Raw genomic sequence first — 24,202 nt, 5'->3', positions numbered from 1 at the left:
ACAAACTAATCAATTTACAAATGGTTGAAAAATCATATTACTTTTTTGATAACAAACTTGCTCAAGTGTTGCACTCGTGTAAATTTTTTTTTGCAAAGAAATAACTTTCGAGGTATTGTTGGCAAGAAAACAAAATCAGCACTACATTAGACTTATTGCCCTGGGTAAATTGTCTTTTTGCTCAAATTTTTTGCAGGAGTTTTTCTTTGTCAAATTTTTTATACGAGTACGGCAGTAGGTTAAGCTTGTTTGAAAAAAAGTTTCCAAGATTTTTGACTTTTTCGTGAATTGCTATTTTTTCCCGGAAACCATTTTATCAGGTCCATCTACAACTATGTGTATCAGGGTATTTTCTTGTAAAATGTATTCAAGAGCGGTCTTATTTCAAAGTATTAATTTCAAGGAACACAAATATGCCAACGGATCATAAATTAAACTTTTAATTCAATGCATAAATTATATTCAAGCTTTAAAATCTTATGAAAATGACATGGATAGTGGAGAATTAAATGTACAGTGTAAGAGGGAATGGAGAAGAGAGATTGAACCATGCATGGGACCCATGCACGGGAGGTATCTCTTTTCTCTACTAAGGATGACAATTTTACCCATGGACATGGATACCCATGGATATCCGACCCGAATGGATAGGGTTTAGATATGATTTTGTGTCCACGGGTGGCGCCCAAACCCGACCCGATTGCTCGTGGGTAGGGTATGGGTATAATCTTGTACCCATGGGTATACCCAAACCGACCCGATAGTATGACTTAATGGGCAAAAATCTACTATCCCTGCGCCACAGTTAGATGTCCCACTGCAATTTTACACTTTGTTATATAAAACCTCCGTCATAACTTTTATTAGTTGACATTCAATCGCCTCCGTAACATACTCCAATACCCCTTCCCATACTTCTTTTATCTCCTTCTTAAATGACTCATCATTCTCATCTATTAGAAAAATAGTAAATGATCTTTGATTGTTAGTGGACGTTGATTTACCATAAGTTCATGTTTACCATAAGTGAGGCCTAGCCTGTGTCACGAGGTGAAGAATGGAAGAACTTATGTTAACATTGTGTTATGTCTTATTTATATGTCTCGAGAGGACCCAATGGATATCCAGTGGGTATGGATATCCATCGGGTCTGGACATGGACACAATTTTTCACCCATGGATTTTTTTCATGGGCGGGCAAAGACCGTCTTCATGGACGTGGATATAGATTTGATATTGTTCAAACCGATCCAAACCCGACCCATTGCCATCCTTATCATAGAAACAGAGACAGACAGACTAGCACACTTGACATACGGTTTCCTTCATTTAGTGGTATAGTGAGAGAATCAGCAACAATGTGTACAGTTGCAGAGGTGCTCCAAAATGTATTTCCCAGCAGAAAGAAAAACAGACAACAAAAAACATAGATCAGGGCAAACAACACTGTTCCAGAAACCTTGTACAATCGAGAATATGTACTCTATCTTGGGGATGAATATACATCTTCATCGATCGGTTGAATATACTAATACTTGTTTTCATATATACTCCTTATTACTACTATACAAAACACCAGTACATATCATAGAGGACTGGGACATACGTTTCCTACATTACTAGTATAGTGAGAGAATCAGCAACAATGTCTACAGAAATATAGATCACCGCACACGACACTGTTCTAGAAATTGGATGTAGTTTTGAAGAATCCGCAACAGTGTCTGCCTTGGAGTTGGAGATGCTAATGGTCTGGAACCAACGCCGACATCGCTTCCTTCATTAGTCAAGGCCGCCTGACGATAGATGGGCGGGCGCTCCTCGACGCTGCCGAGCCCGGCGAACCGGGGGCGGCGGTTGAGCCGCAGAGGCTCGTCGCTGGACAAGAAGCGGCGGCGCTCGGCCGTGATGAGCTCCCAGTCCCTGGCCACCTCCCCGGCCGGCCGCCCGGTGTACTTGCCGTTGCCGAAGAAGACGCACTCGCTGAGCCTGTACGTACGCCGGCGCTTCCAGCGGTGCTCGTGCGTGTCGGAGTCGTAGTCGAGGAGCTCGTCGTAGGGGTCGCCTTCCTCGCGGGGCGGGGGTGGGCGCTTCAGGCCGGGCGGGGTGCCGCGGGTGCGCTTGCGGCGGGTCTCGGCGTGGCCGCCGTCATCCTCCATCGCGCCGGCGAGCATGGTTCGGGTGATCGGAAGATTGCAGCCGGAGGAGGTCGAGAGCTTCTGCCTTTTCCTTGTATATTTATCGGGCCTGGCTCGTGGATACGGACCGACGTCGGACTCCTACTCAAAGATGGCTCCTTTTTCCTATTCCGCATTTCGTCCAACACCCGCTTCGCTGATACCTACGGCGGCCCAGCGTTGCCTCCTTCTCCCCGGCTCACTGCCTCCGGCCACCTCCGCCTGCGCCACCGCCCCCCAATGGAACGCCGCCATCAGAGACCGCCTCGACTCCGGCCTCCCGGCGGCGGCCGTCTCCGCCTTCGCCGCCATGCTCCGCGCTGGCGCCCGCCCGGACGGCTTCACGCTCCCGCTGCTCAACCGCGCGGCGGCCTCGCTCGCCGTCGCTGGCCTCGTCGGGGCCGCCCACTCGGTCGGCGTCCGGACCGGATTCGCCCTCAACCTGTACTTCTGCAACACCCTCGTCGACGCCTACGTGAGGCACGGCGCGGTCGCCTCCGCGCGGCAGCTGTTCGACGAAATGACTGCAAGGGACGTGGTTTCTTGGACATCGCTGATATCTGCCTACGTTGGCACAGGCGACAGAAGGGAGGTGTCCGGACTGGTGACCAAGATGCGGATGGACGGGTGCAAGCCGAGTGCGGTGACGCTCGCCGTCCTGCTTCGTCTGTGTACTGCCGAGAGGGGCATTCCCGGGGGGAGACAGCTACACTGCTATGCGATGAAGAGCGGTTTAAGCGAAGAGCCGCTGGTTCTCAACTCAATACTGACGCACTTGAGCAGGATGACGACTGGCTTGGACGACGCGGTGAGGCTGTTCGAGCTGTCTCCGGGAGGAAGAGATGCGGTTTCCTGGAACATTATAATCTCGGAGTTTTCATCGCAGGGGAACGTTGGTCAAGTCATTGACATGTTTGAGAGGATGAGAAGAGAGGAAGTGTGTCCAACCTGCCAGACCTTAACTGCCCTGGTTGCTGCGTTTGCCAAGCACAGGTGTCTTGAGCAAGGAAAAAGGCTCCATTGTTTCGTGATTAGGAGTGGGCTTAGTGATCCAGTCTTGGTGGCATCCTTTCTGGATTTTTATGCTAAATGCGGTGAAATGGAATCTTCCGCCAAGCTGTTTGAGGAATTCAGGGGAACAGGCAGCTGCATATGGTCAGCCATGATGTGGGCTCTCATCCACCATGGGCAGTTCTTACAAGTAGTCCATCTGTTTGGGCGAATGCTGAACTCTCAGCTAGCTATCAACGCTGACATGCTTCAAGGGCTGGTCATCAGTTACATGGAATTAGGTGCTTCACGGCTAGGTAAATCAGCTCATGGATACATCATACGAAACAGCCATGCTGGTGCGCAATATGAGAATACTTGTTACTTGGAGACATCCATTGTTAAATTCTATGCTAGATGCGGGAACATCCATTTGGCACGATGGTGCTTCAACAACATCCAGCAGAGAGACATCGTCGCATGGAGTTCAATGATTGAAGCGTACGCGATTCATGGCAATGGCAGGGAAGCTCTGGCATTGTTTGACCAAATGCTTGCGGAAGGAGTGATGCCAAACGGAGTGACCTTCCTGAGCTTGCTGTCAGCGTGTAGTTACTCAGGGCTTGTTAGTGAAGCCCGTGCATTGTTTGATTGCATGGTTAGGAAGTTTGGCATCACACCGGAGCTAAGCCACTACACTTGCATGGTGGACATCCTTGGCCGTTCGGGTGACCTAGATGAAGCCGTCCAGGTGATCAGTGGCATGAATGTTAAGCCAGATGGAAGAATTTGGGGTGCTCTCCTTGCATCATGCAGAACGCATTCGAATGTCGAGCTGGCATCTCTTGCAGCTCAGAAACTTATGGAGTTGGAACCAGATAATGTTGGCTACCATGTGGTGTATAGTAATGTGCAAGCAGGCAGTGGTGATAGATGGCGTGAGGTGGAGCATATTAGACGCTCGATGGCAGTGATGGATGCGCAGAAGGTGCCTGCTTGGAGCTGCGTTGCTGACACCGGTAGCCCATGATCTGTATTCTGCAGTGTACCACCGCCCGTTTCAACCATATACATTGCGGTTTGGTAAGACTATATATGACCAGATAGTCTTATGAAGTAGTGGGATGTGACTGTCAGATTGACGAAGATTTACCAGCAAATCTATTGTATTAGGAAGTTGGCATTTCATATCCATCCAAGCATATAAGATGAGATCAGGTTTATACACAGGTCGCAAATTAGCGAGGCCAACGTCAGGGTGCTGTTTTAGTAGATTCTGGCCGGCTGTGTGGTGGGACTATGCAATTTGGTGCAGTCGAGCGATTTTTAGAGAACAAAATTACAAGTCTGAATTTGGAGCAAAAGGGAGAAATGCTGATGTAAATAAGCTGCCATTCACGGTTCAAATATTGTTCAAAGCATAATTTGCATTGTTCCTGCTCCAACTGTTTGCTCGCCTTAAGCTATGTTACCGCCTCAATATTTATTTATTGCGAAAACCGCCTCAATATGTTGGCTTGTCTATCGGCATAGAGCGGCGCCTCAATTTTAACACTTGTATCTTGGCATCTCAAATTGTACATGATTGTGGCTGTAGTTTAGTGGTGAGAATTCCACGTTGTGGCCGTGGAGACCTGGGCTCGAATCCCAGCAGCCACACAATTTCTTTTCAGTGTTTTTTTTCTCAAATTCTTTCTTTTTAACAGTACATTTCTTGCAATCTAGCTGTACTAATTGCATGTGATTTGCTCCTGCAGGATGATTAGTTATCAGCGACTGTGCAATATGTTAAATCTATCTATAATTTGGCCACGGTTGTTCGGTCTTGAAGGTGAAACTGTAATCAGGACTTGCAACATTGTATTAGGAAATTCATATTGGAAAATTAAATAATGGTCCCTTTCACACCCGTTTGATTTATCGCACTGATCGTTAATATATGTGTGTTATATCACTCAGACACTCGCACCTTCCCTCACTATTATTTTTGTAAAGAAGAGTTAAATCAGTCCTGAACCTGCACTTTATATTTTTATTGTAGAACGTGGAGTACTTGCTATTTAAGCAGTAGGAGTTCAAAAGGGATGGCGCTGGCGGAGGAGGATGCCTCAAGCGAGGAACCATGGAAGGCGACGGGCGTCATGCAGCTGGGAAGCAGCAGCAAGCGCGGGGAATGTGATCTCTGCGGTATTGCATTTGCGATTTCTGTATGCATTGGAGTCATTTGAGTATGTTGTTATTCACACTGTTTTACTTAGCAGACTGCGGTCATGAAAATCTGCATATTAGTGCTTCATGTTTCTTTGGATATTATTCTCACAAAAACTTCCATATATTCGTGCTTCATTCTGTGTGTACTTGCATAACTTTGACCGAGGTACCGCGGTTGAATAGGTTTGTTAGATTTTGCTACATGATGAATTTTGTGGCGTGGTAAGATGGTTATACATACCTTATGATGGCGAATCAAAGTTCCTCTTAACTTCTGTTGCTTTGTCAGTTCGCTTCAGAACTTTGATTCGCTGGGCTTTCAGTTAACAACTTGGAGATAGAGGCGCTGTTGTTACTTGACAAGTTGACATTGGCGTGGGAGTCAACGTGAAGTGGTAAAGGCTAGACTTTGCTTTCTTCTGAATTTTGCCATGCATTAGGATTTTTATTTACTTACTTTTACCTCTAGGTGGTATGGTAGAGGGTGCTCCTCTATCAGATGTTAGAGATCTAGGCTGACAGAATTATTCAAGAAGCGGATGCTCAGGTGAAAACCTTTGTTCCCATATAAGGTAAATATCATGTATTGACAAAATTATATTCTTAAGTTAGAAATAGTCAAGAAATAGTCCCTGAATATGCCCCTATTTTTAATATCATACATATAGTCAAATGATGGATATAATGTAGGCCTCAGTGAGCTGGCACACTTGCTATCTTTTTTTACAGGAACAATCACACAATTTGTGTGTGTGTGTGTGTGTGTGTGTGTGTGTGTGTGTGTGTGTGTGAATGGAATAATGTAGCATTTATGATCATTTTGATTTTGAACTAGATAAACCACATATCTTACTTCCCTTTTCCCTTTGTAGGCTGAAGCTCAAGGCGTCAATCAAAACAGAGTAAGAGAGTAAGCTGGGAATGGCGCAGTGGTATGAAATTTAAAAGAAGCTGAATATAAAGCTGAATAGCTGGAGCCAAGCATGGTGGCATGCAGTCATGCTCTGGTTTATTTACAGGTATTGAGATAGTGGTTAAGTTTGTTTTTGTTTCTCTAGATTTTAGCATTTTTGGTCTAAATGCCAACCTCACGTCGCAACAGAAGAAAGTGTGTAAAGAAGGTCTTGAAAGAGATATTTGCATACTTGTATCTTGGAAGCTCAAAATTGGACATGATTGTGGCTGTAGTTTAGTGGTGAGAATTCCACGTTGTGGCCGTGGAGACCTGGGCTCGAATCCCAGCAGCCACACAATTCTTTTGCTAGGTTTTTATTCTCACATTTTTCTTTTTCACAGTACTCTTCTTGCACTGCCAGATGATTAGATTATTCTTTTTCATGCAAAAAATCTCAGTTGCTATTAATCTGAAATGGATTTTAACCTGCTTTGAGCAAGTTTCTATGATGAGAATAAATTATAAAAAGAGTATTTTTCCAAAAAAAAACAAGAGTGGATTGAGGGACATTTTCCTATCAAGTACTCAGGCACCGTGACAAGCTTATTAGAGATTTGGAGCCTTTAAGATCATTGAAAAGGCTAAAGAGATATGTTGCCCATATGGCCACAATAGAACATGTCTAGTTAGTGGTTTTTTTACGGCTCAAGAAAAGTTAGTTTCTTTTTGCTTCTCCTTCCAATTGTCTAAATAATCTCTTTACATGAGTATAATACCCGAACGAAAAATTATCTATGAAACACCTTTGAACCGCTCTAGTCGTCCCCCGTATATTGTGCGGTGACGTCTTTGGCCAGAGTGGTTGTGGTTGATCCGACCGGCGACCACAGCTGGGCTTCCCCACTTGGCGGCAGGCATGTAAGTCCAACTCCTCTCTCTTTCCTCTCTGTCTTTTTTTTTTTAATTTTGATTTCAGGGTAATAGGAGAAATAGAGATTTAGGGTTTGGGAAGATTATGGGGGAAATTAGATGAACATGTCATGTTTGTACAAGGTTCTCTGAAACTGGATGAACATGTCCTCTGTACAGAGGGTTCTAGTGCAATGGGATGAGAATGTTCTCTAAAATTGGGCTCAGTGTTAGTGTTTTAAAATTGGGGATTAATCAAATTATATATATGTTCATTTTGAACATGTTATCTGAAATTAGTTATTTCCATAGTACTCCCTCTCTAAAGAAATATAAGAGCGTTTAGACCTTATATTTCTTTACAGAGGGAGTATATGTTTATCTGCGTATAGTATTAACATATATGTATGTCGGAAATTAGATCTTGGTTTTTATATGCTTGACATTGAAGCTGTTACAATTGGTGTTAAATAAGCTTATATATTTATATATGTACTCCCTCCGTCCGAAAAAGTTTGTCCCTTAAATGGATGTATCTAGCACCAACTTAATGCTAGATACATCCATTTGAGGGACAAGCTTGGGACAAGTTTTCTCAGACGGAGGGAGTATTTCTTAACATGATATCAAGGATGTTAGTGACTAGTTTATCTGTTTCAGGTGTGTTACTAATTATGGGATTGGTGTAGCAAATAATTATGCTATTTTACTAAAGTTTGTTTTTAGTTTGGATGATGAAATATGGGAAATAAGGTTCCATTTACAAGGCAAAGACAATCTGTAAAGAACATTTTATTTACCAGAGATACATTTAATTAATATCGTAGCCCAGATTGAGACCCATTGCTATGGACATTAGGGAAGTCAACGATAGGGTGTTGTTTTAGTAGATGATGGCCGGCTGTGTGGTGGGAGTAAGTGCCATGCAATTAGGTGCAATTGAGCGATATACAAGGTGTATATAGGGCAGCCCAAATTACAAGTCTGAATTTGAAGAAAAAAGGACAAATGCTGATGTAAATAAGCTGCTATTCGCAGTTCAATTAATGTTCAAAGCAAAAAATTGCATTGTTCCTTCCCCTACTATCCGTTGCTACTCAATTTTATTTTTTTTGCATTGTTCCTACTCTAATTGTTTGAGCACCTTAAGCAGTTGTTACCACCTCAATTATTTTTTATTTTGCGAAAACCGCCTCAATATGTTGGCTTGTCTATCGGCCTTCAGTGCACACATTGTGTCCTCGGCTTCACAACTACTCCCTCCGTCCCGTAATGTAAGATGTTTTTTGACACTACTCTAGTGTCAGAAAGCGTCTTATATTATGGGACGGAGGGAGTACGTCTATAGTCTGCTCTTTGGTGACTTGTGGCATGCTCTAGTTTATTTATAGGTATTAAGATAGTGGTTAAGTATGTTAAAAAAATTGTGGGAAACACTCGTTCTCTAGGTTTTAGCATTTTTTTGTCTACATGCCAACAATTTGACCCTAGGTTTATTTTTTAGTGGGAAATACTCGTGCTCTAATTAGGTTTTATCACGGGCCTATGTAGTGTGACATCAACAGAAGAAAGTGTGTAGAGAGGGTTCCCGCTAAAATTGCACATGATTGTGGCTGTAGTTTAGTGGTGAGAATTCCACGTTGTGGCCGTGGAGACCTGGGCTCGAATCCCAGCAGCCACACAATTTCTTTTGCTAATTTTTTCCCACATTCTTTCCTTTTTATAGTAGATTTCTTGCAATTCAGCCATACAATTTCTTTTGCTAATTGTCTAAATAATCTCTTGACATGAGTAATACCCAGATGGAAAATATTGCTATCCCGACGATCTTTATCTTAATTTCTTTTGCTAAGTCATGTCATGTACAATATACGAAGTTTCTAGTAGAGGACTTCTTTGAGTCATCATATTTTTCTGTTCATATGAAGGAAATTAATATGCAATTTTTTAAAATTGGGGAATCCAAAATGAAACCCTTTTTTTGCTTATCTATGGAACACCTTCGAGGACATAGTAAAATGCACTTGCCTATTTGGATCCTTTGCACAAAGAAGAAACACCGAACATATGAATACCCAATTTTTTGTGCGAGGAGCTCAGATAATAAAAAAGGGATACATGGGACAGTGACTAGATTATCATTCTCTTGCAAAATATCACCTTAGTTTGCTTGGTGATCGGCTTATTTATGGATGTTATGTTTGATGTTTTATTGAGATGTACCGCGGAAGTGAAGTCATGACATGTGTTCGGAAACCCAATGGAAAACGATCGCCTAGAATGGTGAAATACGACTAGTCTGTACTTCATGCGCTTTTAAGGTTGTTTGATGAATTGCTGGTGAACACAAGTAGCTGGTCTAGGTTCCAGGAGTGTACACATCTATTTGACATTGATGGGATGACGCTGATCGTTTTACCAAGATTTTGCGAGTTTTGAGTAAACTTCCCAGGCAAGTTTAGTTGCCCCAGTTAGATGCACCCCATATATCGCATTGGAAATGTTGCGCCCAATATCCAGCACAATTTTCAGCGTGGAGTTATGGACTCGCGTCGCAGCTCCCGTGTAGAAATCGTGTCAAACTGGAAGCAACCTTCACAGTTTTTCTTAGAGTAGTAATCTGGCAGCACAGAGAGTACACCAGTAACGAACACAACAGTGAAATACACTACGACGAAACCACGCTCTGTTGAAAACGCACGGGCCGGAATACAAGAACAGTGCAATACACTACGACGAAACCATGCTCTGTTGAAAACGCATGGGCCGGAATACAAGAACACTGCAATACACTACGACAAAACCACGCTCCGTTGAAAACGCACGGGCCAGAATACAAAGCAGTAAAGAAATACTCCCTCAGTCCCATAATGCATATTGGATGTAATAACATCATAATATTATGGGATGGAGGGAGTAGCTGACAGGACAATTATAGTGAACTTGCTTCTAGTGACATCCAATATCATGTTAACAAGGCTAAATATCTAGCTCCATAGATAGCTAAACAACCTGCTATGAAATCCTAAACAAGCTTAGAGCCTAAAATCTAATGAACAAAGTACTGTCGACAACGGCCCATAAAATTTAACCTGAGGATATCTTGCCACTCCCCCAAAAGGCCCCACTAACCATCGGAATACTCTTCATCGTCACTAGGCTGTTCGAAAATTTCAAACTCCCCATCACTTGCTTCACCATTATTAAGGGCATCACCTGATTTATTCTGGCCATCTTCATTCAGTGGAAAGCTGCGCAACACCTCCTCAAGGTATCCAGTGGAGAAGCCTTCTCCAAGTGTGTCTGATACATCTTATAGGAAAACAACAGACAACATAACCTCGAACACTCATATGTTAAAAGAGAAAGGGAAAAAAATCAATGCAATGCAAAAGTTTTTTAACCATGTAAAAGCCGACTCAAGGATTGAGAGAAAAAAACTTTGGTTAGTAATCGCAACCTTAAGTACTTGTTACTCCAACCTCAAAAATGTAAAATCTGGCAACCCTTTTTTTTTGAAACGGAGGCAAAAGATTTGCCTCGTCGATTAATTAAGCAGAAGTGGTAACTCATTTGAAATATTTAGAAGAAAGGGAAATCAACAAGTTTACGCTAAGCAACCAGAACTAGCCCAGTTTCCTTCTCCCCAGGTCATGAATTAAGTGCTGCAGAAAGTGAGTGAAACCGTAGCACAACTTGTTGTATTTGTACTCTTTGTTAACCAACATATTGTAATATTTTTACTGCTACCTTCCTTACAGGAAAAAAAATGAGTGTCAGGCACAGAGAGGAATGGGCACAAAGTTGCAACAGCCTGGTACTTTTTCCCCATGAGAAATCAAATTTCACAAAATGAATTGTATTAAGGATACAGGACTCATGTAAGGCGAAATCAGGAACATCCTCGGCCTACATAGATATAGTAAACAATTAGTTATTGTAGAGCATATTATAGGGCCAAAGGTGCAAGTAGTGACACATACCATGGCTGGAGAATCATAACCATCTGATTCCTCTTTATCTTCCTCTTCCTCGTCATCAGCATCTTCACTATCAGAGTTGTTAGTGTCCATCTGATCCTCAGATCCAACATGTTCAGCAGGCGCTTCTGGAGAATAAATAGGATTTAACAAGCAGTATGGATGTGCTTAAGTATCTCTCTAGGAAGAAGAACAAACATTTGTTCATCGAACACACGAGCTACCAATTGACCTGAACTTGTATCAAAGCCCATACAAACAGAAGTACAAACCTAGCATGCACGAAAATGGGATATAGAAACATGAACCTTGTTCATAAGCATTTATAAGCTAGACAGTGCACTTGGGTATTTTCTACAAATTCCTTAAAGATAGCATAGTACTAGAACAAGTTAGAATGTGGATAATATGTCCACTGCAAACAAAGAGAATATTGTACTCACAGGTCAAGTTTTCTATTATGTTCTAGTACTATAAACCTTTTTGGAATTTCTCGTGAGCTCATAAGTACTAAAACCTAGAATAGCTCCAAATGAATCTTGGTTCACAAAATTAGATTAATAGAGCCATCGAAGCAGTATATAATTAGCTCAATGAAAATTGTTTTGAACGATGCAGGTACGCAGCAAGTTCATACTGCTCAGTAAGAGGTCTACAAATCGCGAAACGCGAACCATACACTATGTCTGCAGGGTACCCAGCGGCCAGAGCCCATATGTATTGAACAAATATGCATCTGACTAGTAGATGAGACTAAACCTTCATCAACATCTTTTCTTTCCTTCAGTTGCTCGGATCTGCAAATAGCTTCCTGCTTTTTGGACCTTTCAAGAAGTTGATGGGAACTTCTCAAAAGGGTTTTGGCATCTTCATTAGGACATAATGAGAGGAACCTTATGCATAGTTGTAACCTCAAACTTTTAATCATTGGCTTAGAAAACCAACCTGTCGAATGCTACATAGGAATTAGTTAGTTTATGCATGCAAAGAAATGTTGTTACAAGCAACGAATCAAGATTATTACACAGATTATGATCACAGCAAATTTGGGGGAACTTGGTATGATTAAAAGTGGTCGATGAAGGTACGCAAGCAGAGCTGCTTGCAACAGAAAAACTACGTAGTCTGACACTTTCCCTCAACAAGACACTTACAATGATTGTACAGTGAGATTTCTGAAGGCCAGCAAAATGCCACAAAAGTTAATTCATGTCAGATACACGAGTAGATAAGTAACAGTTGATATGTTATGCCCATACAATGTTTATGTTCTTTCTATCCAAAAAAGCATCAAAACAAATATTTAGTTACTCACTGAGCAAGTTGATTGATGAGAAGGTTTTCTAATTTCGGCTTGAATGAAGTCATCCTTCAGTTCAAATAATTGCAGGAAGATGAAACTTTTCGATGGCATCCTTTCAAGCTTGCACATCTCTGACCACTTCTCAGATCTTACATGTCAAAAGAAAAGAAAAAATGTATAAGCAGTGGGGAGAAGAACAAGCAGCAAATGTAAAGGCCTTCTTATTCAAAGAGAGCAGCACTTAAACAAAGCCATTCATAACCCAAGTTTATTTATGAACAGACAATGACATCACCAGGCACCAGAATAATCTGGAGATATGAAGTGAGGAACTAAATATGTTACGGCAGATTTGCCCCCATAAATGTTCAACTGGATTGACACAAATAAAAGTGAAGAGCTAAGCATTTGTTCACCATATTGGGAAACTGTCAGGATTATTACATGGTTCATGTTGTGCTCATACTAGAGATGATGCCCGTGCGTTGCTGCGGAAACTGGATGCAATTATTTCAACGAGATCTGATAGTATGAAACATTAGTATTTATATTAACATTATGGAATTGAAACTAAAGTACATATAATTATTTTATTTAATTATTATATAGTTGTAGAATATTTATTGAATATGAGTAGCATGCATGGTGTATGCTAGCGTGGGTCTTTTCCCATGCATGGTGGCATGGTGACTTGGCATAGTTGTATGTTGAGAGAATTAGAGTTAGTGGGGATCAATTATTTAGGTATATAGGATTAGTTCTTCCCAGTGACCCAGTAGTTCAACAGAAAACCTTGAAAACACTCATAGTGGAACATGCATTACTACATCTACAGTTCAGAAGTATTTTGATAGAAACCCTTAGTGGAGAACTAGAATATGCCAAAGCCAATTTTATTTTCCTATCTGTAATGAAGCTTCAACACTTTATGCACATGTAGTGTTTGAGAATTGCACCTGGATGTATGACCTAAATTCTCATTACAGAAGTTTCACCATTTAATTACAATCGAGTCCTCTACAAAGTCCCACCCAATTGCAGTTAGATGGTGGAATCAATTATGGTCACTATCACTATGACAAAACTTTGCAGCGTGAAGTTTCACGCGCCATAACAAGTACCTAACTTAACTCCAGAACAGCTCCTACTATTACCATGTTCACCTTTTCCCACAATCAAGCTAAATTAATATATTTATCTATTTCAGTGAAGAAATACTACGTACTTCTGAGAAATCTACGTAACAGAAACATGTTTATTATTGCTCAAATCAGCAGGCTAGTGTTAAGAATTGGCACATACATTCACTGTTTTGGGTACTGAAAAATGGACACAAACGTTTTAGTTGAAGTGCTAACACATCAGTATCTTATATTCAACTAAAATCTTATACAGTGGGCACTGGCGTCCATTGGATTCACACGAGGTGTGGCAGGAATTTATGATGAGGTTTAAAAAAGGTATGACATTTACTAGGTGTATCCCATTTTGGACATGGGCACGGAGTAGAGTGTGCAACTTTTGATCACCAAGTTCTTTCACCAGTAATAGAAGGCTAGTAACTATATAGTATTACGAAGTATTTTTAACAACGAGACACTAATACAGGAAACAACGGGGAAGTTGAGAGACAGATCTTTTAAATAATGCAATGATATAACACTGGCTCGAAATGCAAGCAAAAAGAAATATATGACTCACCCATCGTGCCTTTTCGTTTGAAGATTCCTTAGCTCAGGAGGCATGCGAAAATCAATCCGCTGATATCTAGCACAAGAACATCATTTTTAAAAGATTCTAAAATAGCCAAGAAATAGAGTTCCAAGACAAGAATGAAATGCATAGGTAAAGAAAGATTTTGGTCGCAAGAAATGTAGCTAAGAGATTCTCTTTTTTTACAAGTTTGTTACTCCGAGTTATTTTAACATTTGACTGCAAAGCTAAAGCGTGATTTTTCATAAAGTTTCTTCTCCTCATACATGGAAGAAGTTACATTTTCAGGATAGGAACTCCTCAAAGAAGGTTTCTGAGAATATGATGGATGTTGTCTCTAGTTAGATGAACTATTCTTTTGGAAGTAGATTTGATCATCGATGTTACTTTTTTTTTCAAGGATACATCCAGACGGACACATCAGTAGCAGGGAAGAAAGGCCAAGATCTCCTGTTTGACCTTTTCTGGCTACATCGCCCTCAAAGCATGAAGGCCAAACGGACTTCTAATCCGACTACTCGCTTACATTCCACCTATCTACAGTGAACTCCATGGCTAGTGTAGAACGGAAAAGCCTAGCCAGCCACCAGCTTCACGCCTCCCCCCGTATCTCGCCCAGAACCACGTCTCTCGCGGGTGTCGGGTTGCTGAAGACGATGTCGTTTCAGTGCCTTCAAAGTGTCCAGAAGATGAGCAGGATCACAGTTCTCACGTCCCTTGAGAGTTGGCCCTCACCTTCCCAAGAAGATCACCAGTCAATAAGGTCGGTGTCCAGAACCGGCATCCAGCCCATCCTCATCGATGTTACTTGATTGGATTGTTTTTTCTACAATTTAACCTTGGTTGTACCGTTCTAATATGATTGCTAACAATGTTACTAACCTTGGAATAGAGAAGTTGTGGGGCCAGGACAACAGGTCAACAGGAGATAGAGATATGCTGATCTGAATTCCAAACCAACCCAGACCTATCCAACAATCCAACACCCAGACAACAGATGTAACCCTTATAAGTTTTAGAGGATGTATTTCAGTTACATACTTTTACTGAGAAGCAATCTAGTAATATATATTTTTCATTCTCATCTCACTTTCTCATTAAGTAGCCCATCACCGCATTATCCATATACTAAAAGAATTGCATTTGCACTCTTCCTTCTCTTAAATTTAGCAGTAGTCTAATGATTCAACTGTAAAGGAAAAAACCATTTGGCTAATGTAGTGTAGTTCAGAAAGATAAGACTTGTCAATGTTTGATAATGGAGTTCGCATTTCAAATAATATTTTTTAGGGTAGCTCATATTTCATAGGTTCTGCACAAGATATGATAACTTTATGGTCATTGATATTTGCAGCTGAACAAAGAAACATCAGAAGCATTCCTTACCATTTAAGTAATAGGCTCTACTCTCAAAAGAATATTTAATGAATGTCAAATAAGCAAATAGTTCAACAAAGCAGTGCTTACATTCGTGACTCGGGATCTTTACGAGGATCATATTCTTTTTTGATCCAGAATTTACCAAAGGGTCCAGTAGAGAAGTAGTATCCAGCTTTAAACAAAAGGCTGAGCAAGCACACAAAAAGAAACAAAATGAATGAAGAGACGATAGTTGGAAGACGTTAAGACATATCGAAAGGCCTAAATGATTCAGGAGTTAAAAAAACAACGATACCTTTTGAACTGGCTTGTTGACACATGCACACCATCATCAAGCAAACGTTCATAAAGTGACTGTCTTGGCCACACAGGACGCTCGTCAAATAATTTGCACACAGCCATCTGTGAATCCCACTCTGATGAATTCCTTGGTATGTGGTCTTCCCAGTTAACCTTCTTGGGGACAGGTAAATGGCAATTAAGGTAAACAAGGATATGCTTGAGGAAATGAGGAAGATAATTTCCTTCCTCGGAACACTATCTAAGATTTTGCAAAGACATCCTCTTACGAGGAAAATTCATGGATAGCCACGTCAGAATAACAGAGTATAGGTCATAATGGAACAGCAAGTTTTAAACATAAAGGGTCATTTATGGCAAACAAATTATACTACCATCACATGTCACCACTGCATTGTTCTATCTCCAAATACAAAAGGGTACATAAAATTATCAGAAAATATGGGTGGTGTCATTGTTATTGCTGGTGTTCTCTTTTACCACAGTACTGTACGAGAGGCAATTATGTGTAAAATAAATGCATTGACAGGGAGCACAATTATTTACATTGGAGAAGTATAAAGGAGTACTATTACTGGGTTGCTTGTCATTCCAACTTCCGAAATAACCAACACCCTCACCCCAGCATAGCACTTCGCTTCCATTTTTTTGGAAGAACCAATTGACTTCTCCCTTCTTCATTGATCCGGGAGAAAGGGAACCGACTACCAGTTGGGGAGCTAAACATCAAGGTTGTGGATTGATGAGGATACTGACACGCCGGAATAAAAAATGGATATAATTCAGAAAGATTAAAAAAAGGATTCCCATAAATTATGCAGAAATAATAATATAAATTCCTTAATTACACCATGGCAGTTGCTAATACGAGTTGAGATAAGAGTAAAATGTTAATGCAAGGCAGATAAACTGAATGATCCCTCAGAAGATTTTTGAAAACAAAAGAATTTTTTTTCCCAAGCATATAGAACTCTGCCCCTCAACACAAAGTCAAGACTCTAGTACGTCTCTTGATGGAACCTAAATAAACATACTAACCTCCTCGTGCAAAATGTTCTCTCTTTTCCTGTTTTTGGTCTCTTTCGTTCTTTTGCCTAACTCTAAATTATTTTTTAGCTCTTGATTTTCTCACTCCTTGTTAGCTTACTTCAATATTCCTTCATTTTGGTTCAAAACCATAAGCTCCAACTGTTTTAATATCATACACGCAAATGGCAATATATCTTATATGCCACTTAAAGTATGCAAGAAAGATGTTGGATCTGCCACCTATGCTTGTGTATTTTGCAGTGGCGCACATGAAACAGATGTCACCAGTGTTGTGATTCACTTCCAATGGTCACCGCTCAGAATACCCATATTCGATGATTACATAGTGCTGACCATGACTTGATTTGAGGACAGCAGCATTGCCCCTACCTAAGGCCGAGCTCACCTACAACCCGGCCATGTCACGTGCCTTACCTGCCCCTGCCCATGGGACCTGACCAGAGACCAAGCTCCACCATCAAATCCATTTTGGTCCTTTTCTATCCTCAAGTGTTGAAAGTGGCACTTAACACTAGTTACACATGCTTCTGATGGCAAATACAATACGTGAAGTCAGGTGACAGATCCAAACATTTTATAAACAAAGTAACATGTAAGATGTTGTCCTATATTTATTAAGAAAGTACACAAAGTTGATGGTATAACACTAAACAAAGGATATCTTGAATGTTGAAAGGAAGCGCAAGGGTTGGTTCAATATCCATCTGCGAGCAAAGAAAAACAGTCATCACCAATGCAGTCAATAAGCTATTTCACACCAACTAAAATGGACACATCTCCCAAGAGAAGGCATTGAACGAGGTAGCAGAAAAAATGTCCTAACCGCTATTCAAGTAAGCCTGGTAACCAAAGGTGCAATGAGAGCAATATAAAAAACTTGAGTGGAATGTCTACATATGGCAAAAAATGGTGCTATGAAGGCTGCTCCCATCTTCCTCTGAAAATTATGGGAGGGAAGCAGCCATCTCACAAAAACTGATCATACCTCACAAAACTATCAACATAAAGCAGCAAAGATATGATAGAGACTTAGAGAGCCATGGTGAGTATGAGAAGCTACAGGTGGTAAAGGTCACTAATTAGCCGCTTTCGAAGGGATAAATGTTACAGCACCAAATATAGCCGAAGTTATTGCAAAGTGTAACATATGTACATATTCAGCAAATAATGTAGTGCAATACAACAAAATATAGGGTAAATCAAGACAGGGAAGTAACATGTTCTAAATAACAGCCTTTGCGACGATGATAACAGCTACTATGAGTTAGTCACAGGTCTATCTTCACGCTATACAGAGATCCAAATTTAAAGGTTTAGCGGACCTTGATAGCAGTTTAGCAGGCTAGCTGTTTAGCGAGCCTATACACATAGCATGTAGAAGGATTACTTGCTCTTTTGAGGCATCCTCACTAAGATTCATGAGCGCTTCCTCAAGAAACTATTAAGGAAGCAGGTTTGACAGCACCACTTAAGACAGATGATGTAGAGTAAACCCTTAGCAATGCCCTCAGGTGAAACAGTACAAAAATTCAGAACTCAATGTTCAGTTGTGTGTGTTTTCTATGACTAGCTGTATTTCCATGCGTTGCTATGGATAAATAGAAATCATATTTCCCAGTTGTAACTCCTGTAGATATCCTATATTTAAGGAAGGTAGAAGGAGAGATGCTGAGAATACCACCGCTCACCAACTCCACCTTTTAAGTAAAGCCTGACTGCACATAAATAGTCATATCTATAACTGCTAAACCGCTTTCAGACTGAGCGGCATGTCTCTTACCGCTTACTGCTATTTAGAGTGTTGGTAAGCAATGTAGGGCCGAGTACAGTTTACCCAAAAGAGTAAACTGAGAAAAATGTCACAATTATATTTTAGTAGACATTCATGAGAACCTAGAATCACTGCAACAGATAAGCAACAGAAAAGGTCCATGCAAGGAGGATCAACCTCCCACCGATGCCGCACAACTCCCCTTTGCATGCTCTTGGATAGTGCATTGGTCGATGGTAGAAGCCTAAAAAATTACAGTAAATATTATTAAGCAATATTTTAATGATATATTATTTGTCAGATATATATATATATATATATATATATATATATATATATATAATGGTGAAATAAATTTTTTAAAGCTAGTGGAGCTAATCCCAGAAGCTACGCAGACAACTTAGCTCCACTTTTCCGAGGGTGAGAAGGTAAGAATAACATGTTTTTATCTAGATAAAAATAATATTTGGGAGCATTCTGATCAATTCTGAAATTATTGTCGGTGCCTTAGTGAAGATTCATGTGCCCACACAACTGGTGCTACAACGTTGACCATGTGAATGAGTGTGCTGATAAAAGGCATTTGTCGGCAAAAAGTCGTGCGGCACTTATAGGAAACCGAACCTACTGTCATTCCTTTACAGGTGACGAAGAAAAAACCCATGATGATTGCACAAAGCAAAAGAGACTCATCACTGGAGATGATTTGAGAAAAAAAAAAGGACTTTCAACAATGAGTTGTTCAACTAGAAGATGAACAAGACAAATTTACAAAGCTTGTTTAGGTTAGCATTGACTTCAAATATTTCAAGCCACAGATATAGTCATGGTTATTTATATATATCCAGCAGATATTTGAGGTACCAGCAGCAAATCAGATGCTGATAAATACTCACACACACACACACACACACACACACACACCACCCACCCAAATTCAACGTCATTGTAAACTGTGAGACTAGGAGCACTTACGCTATGTTTGTTGGATTATCCTTTATTGCGAAGAGTGGTGGTACCAACATCATGACATCTCCATCATCCATGTCTAGACCTCCTGCCTTATCTGCCATGCAGAAGAGGAAAGGAGTGATCAGAAATGGCAACATTAAGCCATTGCATCATCAAAGTAGAGAAAGTCCGAAGGTATTCTACCAGTGCCTAAATCATCTTTAACACTGGGACAATCTAACCGTTTTCTTTTTCTCACTTGAGCAGCATGAACTGGGACGACATGCTGAAAATCTGCCATGCCTGCATAAACTTGTGTATGAGCAAATTTGCTTGTAGAAAATCCTGCATTCAAACACAACACTGCCTCCAAATAAAGTCTTATATTTGTAACATCCATAGTCCAACATAGTGTATCATACTGGTAAACACCATATACCATATCATAATCTACTAGCTACTAGTTAGAGTTGCTCAAACTGGTCAAAAGAAGCGAGCCTTGGAACATGGCAGCCGTAATAAAGAGCAAGGCATTTCATCGAACAGGTTGTAGCTAAGCGCTCACCATCGAAATGGTAGGCGGTCCGGACGCGCGCCACCACCTCGGCACGCGGTGGCGCGGAGCCTCCCTTGGGCCTTGAGAGGCGGAGGAGCAGGCCGGTGGAGGCGCGGGGCTCGCCGAATGTCGGGTGGCAGTCGGGGTCCTCCGGGCGGAAGCGGAGCTCGAGGCGGGAACCAGGGTCAGAACTCCGGACCTGCGGGGGATCAGAGAACAAGCGGAAGCAGGTCACTCCGCTTGCGCTGCCTGATGGAAGCGAGACGGATGAGGGATTTAGGTGTACCTTGGCGATGGCGGGGAGGCCGCCGAGGGTATGGGTGGCGCGAGCGGGGGAGGAGGGGTATCCAGGGTAGTGCACGGCGAAGGCCTCTGTCCGCGGGAGTGTGCCGCTGACGGCGCCGTCCGTGATGGTGGACGGTGACTCGGGCGCCGCCGCCGCCGCCGTGGGGGTGGGGACGGAGGAGACCATCTTGGGGGCAAAGTTGGAGGTAGAGGGGGTGTTTGATAGGGCGGGGAGAGGGGCGGGCGATGGGGCTTGGCCGCCGGCGTCGCCTGCCGGGCTCGCGGACGGAGTGGGGGCGAAGGCAGGGGACCGGCGGAGAGGGTGGCGGCCGACGAAGGGGAGTGGCGCCGCGGTGGTCCGGTGGAGGACGAGGGTGTCCGGGGCCTCTTGGGCTGGCTTCTCTCGTCAAATCCACTTATTTGGCCCATTCAGGAGTGCCTCATTCGGCTGTGGGCCTGAGAAAGGTTGGCTGTCGTCTAAAAGCCTGGTGGGAAATGAGCCGGCCCAGGAAGCAGCGTGCCCGTCCGTTCCTTTCTTCGTGTTTCTTTCGTTCGGGAGTTTGGTTTTCTTTCGGGTTTTTTCTGTGTGTGTTTTTTGTTTCGGTTTTTTATTTTTCGTTGTTTTTCCTTTTCACTTTTTAGATTTGATTTTTTCGTACCCCTTCAAAGGATTTTGGTGGGATTTCTCCCCACGAGAGGCACGGTGATTTTGTTTGTGTGTTTATTCGTAGATTTCCTTTTTTGAAATGTTTTATCTTTTGAACCGTGCGCCCAAATCATAAACCGTTTTCATCGTTGCATTCCTCACGTCAACATTTTTTAAACTAGATTTCATGTTGATAAGTTTTGATAAACATTTTATGTAAATATGTGCTTACAAACTGTACTGACACGTGCTTCCGAGTAAACTGATTTGTGCTTTTCACGGAGTGTGTGCTTCACTTTTTTGGAGAAGCGCGGTTGGAGCTTACATGTGCTTCAAGTGGAAAGAAAATAAATGAGGACTAAAAAAACCAGAAGACTGGAAAAACCCAAAAAAAACTAAAAAAAACAGGAGAAAGAAATCCAGAGACCACAAAATCAGAAGAAAAAAACATACGTAAACCAAAAAATCAGGAATCGGGAAAAAATGAAGAAAAAAAAGGGGAGTGAAGAAAATGGAATAAAAAAACAAAAAAACAAGAAACCGAGAAAATGTGGATGCACATCATGCTTCACTTTTTATGAAGCACAACTGTGCTTCACGTGGGGGCATATCCGTGCTTCATTTATTGGAGGCACAAAATCGCAAATACACTTCATGTGAAGCACGACCATGCTTTTCACGCAAGGGTAGTTCCTATAAAGAATTGACTAATCACGGATACAATGGCGAAACCACCCATTACTTGTAACATGAGTTACCATCCCTTGATCACTTATAGTGCCCCAAATATCCAACTGTATTTTCCAACTAAAATGAAAAATGACTACCGAAATTGCATTGTACACACATGGAAAGCACATGTAAACCAAAATATATATATATAGAAAAGGAGGCAAAATCCAAAAACCAAAAAGTCATGAAAACAATATGCTCCCGTGGGTGCGCCCGACGTGCGACACTTGGTGGCACCTGGGCGCACCACTTGGCGCTCTTGCAGTTCACCAAACGCCCGTTGCAGGAGCCTTCCAGGGGCGCCCCTGATTAGGTGCTCCCGTTCGATAGTCACTTGGCGATGGCAATCATCATACCTTGGGAGCAATTAATCGGGTTCCCTTTTCTCATCTATGCTCGTAAATTATCACTTGATATTTGATGAATAAAGTTCTATTATTGTAAAAAAAATGGGTACCACTTTTAAAAAATTGGGGTGCACCTGCGGGGTCACTCTCTGCACACGGAAGCGCTCCAACGGCTTTAGGTGGGGTGTCCTATCGCACATTAAACACTTTCCCGTCAGGGGCATTTTTTGTTTTTGTTTTTTCTCTACTTTCATGCTTTTCCTTTTTCTTTTCTTTTTTGTTTCTCCATTTTTTTTGTCTGTCAGAAGCGTCGACGTGTTGTTCTTCTGCGTGAAACAGAAATGTGCTTTTGCCCGAAGCATCATTGTGCTTCATCCCCATGGGAGCACAAGTATGCTTCGCATGGGGAGCATAGGTGTGCTTCGCACGGGAGCATAGGTGTGTTTCCTCACGAATCACATTTTACTTTGCATTTGGGGCACAATTTACTTTAGTTGGGAACACACAGTTATGCTTCACCCCACGGGGGCACTCCTGCAAGGAGCACAAGTGTGCTTTCTCGCGGGAATAAAGTTGTGTTTCTTCTTGTGGAAGCACTGCTGAAATTTGAGATGGGCTCTAGGCCCATGTAGCAATTTCTGAAAAATCTCTAAGGGCCCATGTGGGTTATATGGCACTAGGTGTAGTGGGAAGTTTAGTCCCACCCCGGAAGTGGAAGAGGAGTTGGACCTCCTTATAAGGGTTTCTCTTCTACATGCTATTGGAGCTTGAGAAGAGAAGAGGCCCTCGCGCACTCCTCCTCCGCCGCCCGCCTCGACGCGCCGCGCCGCGCCGCGGGTTGCGGGATTGAGCCGAGCCGAGCTTACACCTACGCGAGCCCATGTCTCTCCATGCGGCTGCGCCTATATAAGTGTGCGGTGTCTCCTAACCCTACGCGAGCCCACGTCTCTCCATGCGGCTGCGCCTATATAAGTGTGCGGTGTTTCCAAACCGGGTCATGTACATTGGCATGCTGTTGAACGAGTCATGCGCTATCTGAAAGGTACTATGAACTATGAAATTCACTATACCGGAGACCCGTCGGTACTTGAAGGGTATAGTGATGCAAATTGGATCTCTGATGCTGATGAGATGAAGGCCACAACTGGGTATATGTTTACTCTTGGAGGTGGCGCTGTTTCCTGGAAGTCTTGCAAGCAAACGATCTTAACGAGATCGACAATGGAAGCAGAATTAACGGCATTAGACACATCTGGTGTTGAAGCGAGATGGCTTCGAGATCTTTTGATGGACTTGCCATTGGTTGATAAACCGGTTCCGGCTATCCTTATGAACTGTGACAATCAGACTGTCATCACCAAGGTGAAGAGTTCAAAGGACAACATGAAGTCCACCAAACACATAAGAATGAGATTAAAAGCTGTCAGAAAATTAAGAAACTCTGGAGTGATAGCGTTGGACTATGTCCATACGGCTAAGAATCTGGCAGATCCCTTTACGAAAGGGCTATCACGTGTTGTGATAGATAATGCATCGAGGGAGATGGGTATGAGACGCTCTGCTTGAGCTGCTTCGTCTGTTTCTCTTGATGTGGGTGTCGGTCTTTTGAGATCTCTTCTCTCACTTTCGGAGCATAGTTGGTCCTCAGTTTGAGTTGGCATGGTAGTAACCCAACCTATGTGATCGGAGATCCCGTGAATTAGGACCTGGGAAAACAAGCCAGTGGTGAACTGAGGAGAGTAAATATACTAACCCACTCCGTTAGAGATGCAATACTCTCGATACTGTATGGTAGGATGACTACTGTCTTAATGTGTTCCGAAGCTTATATAAGGAAGATGCTATCCTACAGAGTGATCTTTGGAGGAACACACCTATATGAGTCCGACTGCTGGTCACAGTCTATGAGATTGGGGTGATCTCTAGTAAGCTCATGAATAGGCCAGGAGTGTGACTTATATGCTCCACCCGAGGGGTCAGCCTTCGGCAGCCCAGTACTAGTGAGA

General features: G+C 42.2%; 2 protein-coding genes and 3 non-coding genes across 7 annotated transcripts; 4 read left to right on the top strand and 1 right to left on the bottom strand.

The window, feature by feature from the left end:
* The first annotated feature begins 2,172 nt into the window (after positions 1-2,172).
* Positions 2,173-4,197, top strand: LOC109761587 (pentatricopeptide repeat-containing protein At1g06140, mitochondrial-like). The gene has a single exon (XM_020320402.2). It carries the CDS (start codon positions 2,173-2,175, stop codon positions 4,195-4,197), a length of 2,025 nt encoding a protein of 674 aa, XP_020175991.2.
* A 557-nt stretch (positions 4,198-4,754) lies between these two features.
* TRNAH-GUG (transfer RNA histidin (anticodon GUG)) lies at positions 4,755-4,826 on the top strand. Its single transcript has one exon. It is a non-coding gene; the product is annotated as a tRNA-His (tRNA).
* Positions 4,827-6,556: 1,730 nt separating this feature from the next.
* TRNAH-GUG (transfer RNA histidin (anticodon GUG)) lies at positions 6,557-6,628 on the top strand. The gene has a single exon. It is a non-coding gene; the product is annotated as a tRNA-His (tRNA).
* Positions 6,629-8,791: 2,163 nt separating this feature from the next.
* Positions 8,792-8,863, top strand: TRNAH-GUG (transfer RNA histidin (anticodon GUG)). The gene has a single exon. It is a non-coding gene; the product is annotated as a tRNA-His (tRNA).
* A 1,251-nt stretch (positions 8,864-10,114) lies between these two features.
* On the bottom strand, positions 10,115-20,855 carry LOC109761590 (uncharacterized). 3 transcript variants are annotated; one of them, XM_020320404.4, is made up of 14 exons: positions 20,473-20,855; positions 20,196-20,385; positions 19,835-19,933; positions 19,655-19,745; positions 18,857-18,923; positions 17,570-17,612; positions 15,854-16,025; positions 15,646-15,744; positions 14,167-14,232; positions 12,478-12,613; positions 11,922-12,117; positions 11,166-11,290; positions 11,055-11,091; positions 10,115-10,485 (listed from the first exon to the last, which is right to left on the bottom strand). In XM_020320404.4, the coding sequence occupies exons 1-14, from the start codon at positions 20,656-20,658 to the stop codon at positions 10,310-10,312; spliced, it is 1,683 nt and encodes a 560-aa protein (XP_020175993.1). In that variant the 5' UTR covers positions 20,659-20,855; the 3' UTR covers positions 10,115-10,309. The 3 variants fall into 3 exon arrangements, with proteins under 3 accessions (XP_020175993.1, XP_045085151.1, XP_045085153.1); XM_045229216.2 differs by having other exon boundaries at positions 19,835-19,975; positions 20,473-20,850; XM_045229218.2 differs by lacking the exon at positions 11,922-12,117 and having other exon boundaries at positions 19,835-19,975; positions 20,473-20,835.
* Between the last annotated feature and the right edge of the window lie 3,347 nt (positions 20,856-24,202).

Source organism: Aegilops tauschii, chromosome 1 (genome assembly GCF_002575655.3).
Source record: "Aegilops tauschii subsp. strangulata cultivar AL8/78 chromosome 1, Aet v6.0, whole genome shotgun sequence".
Classification (NCBI taxonomy): Eukaryota; Viridiplantae; Streptophyta; class Magnoliopsida; order Poales; family Poaceae; genus Aegilops; species Aegilops tauschii.
This window is presented reverse-complemented; position numbering and strand designations above follow the sequence as displayed.

Excerpts from the sequence above, each read along its gene's own strand:
- LOC109761587 (XM_020320402.2), top strand. The coding sequence starts at position 2,173 with ATGGTTCGGGTGATCGGAAGATTGCAGCCGGAGGAGGTCGAGAGCTTC.
- LOC109761590 (XM_045229216.2), bottom strand. The coding sequence starts at position 20,658 with ATGGTCTCCTCCGTCCCCACCCCCACGGCGGCGGCGGCGGCGCCCGAG. Across the intron at positions 17,613-18,856 it reads TTGTGCGGCATCGGTGGGAG|ATGGATATTGAACCAACCCT; the intron begins GTTGATCCTCCT and ends CTTTGCTCGCAG. Across the intron at positions 11,291-11,921 it reads AAGAAAAGATGTTGATGAAG|AAGCGCCTGCTGAACATGTT; the intron begins GTTTAGTCTCAT and ends TTTATTCTCCAG.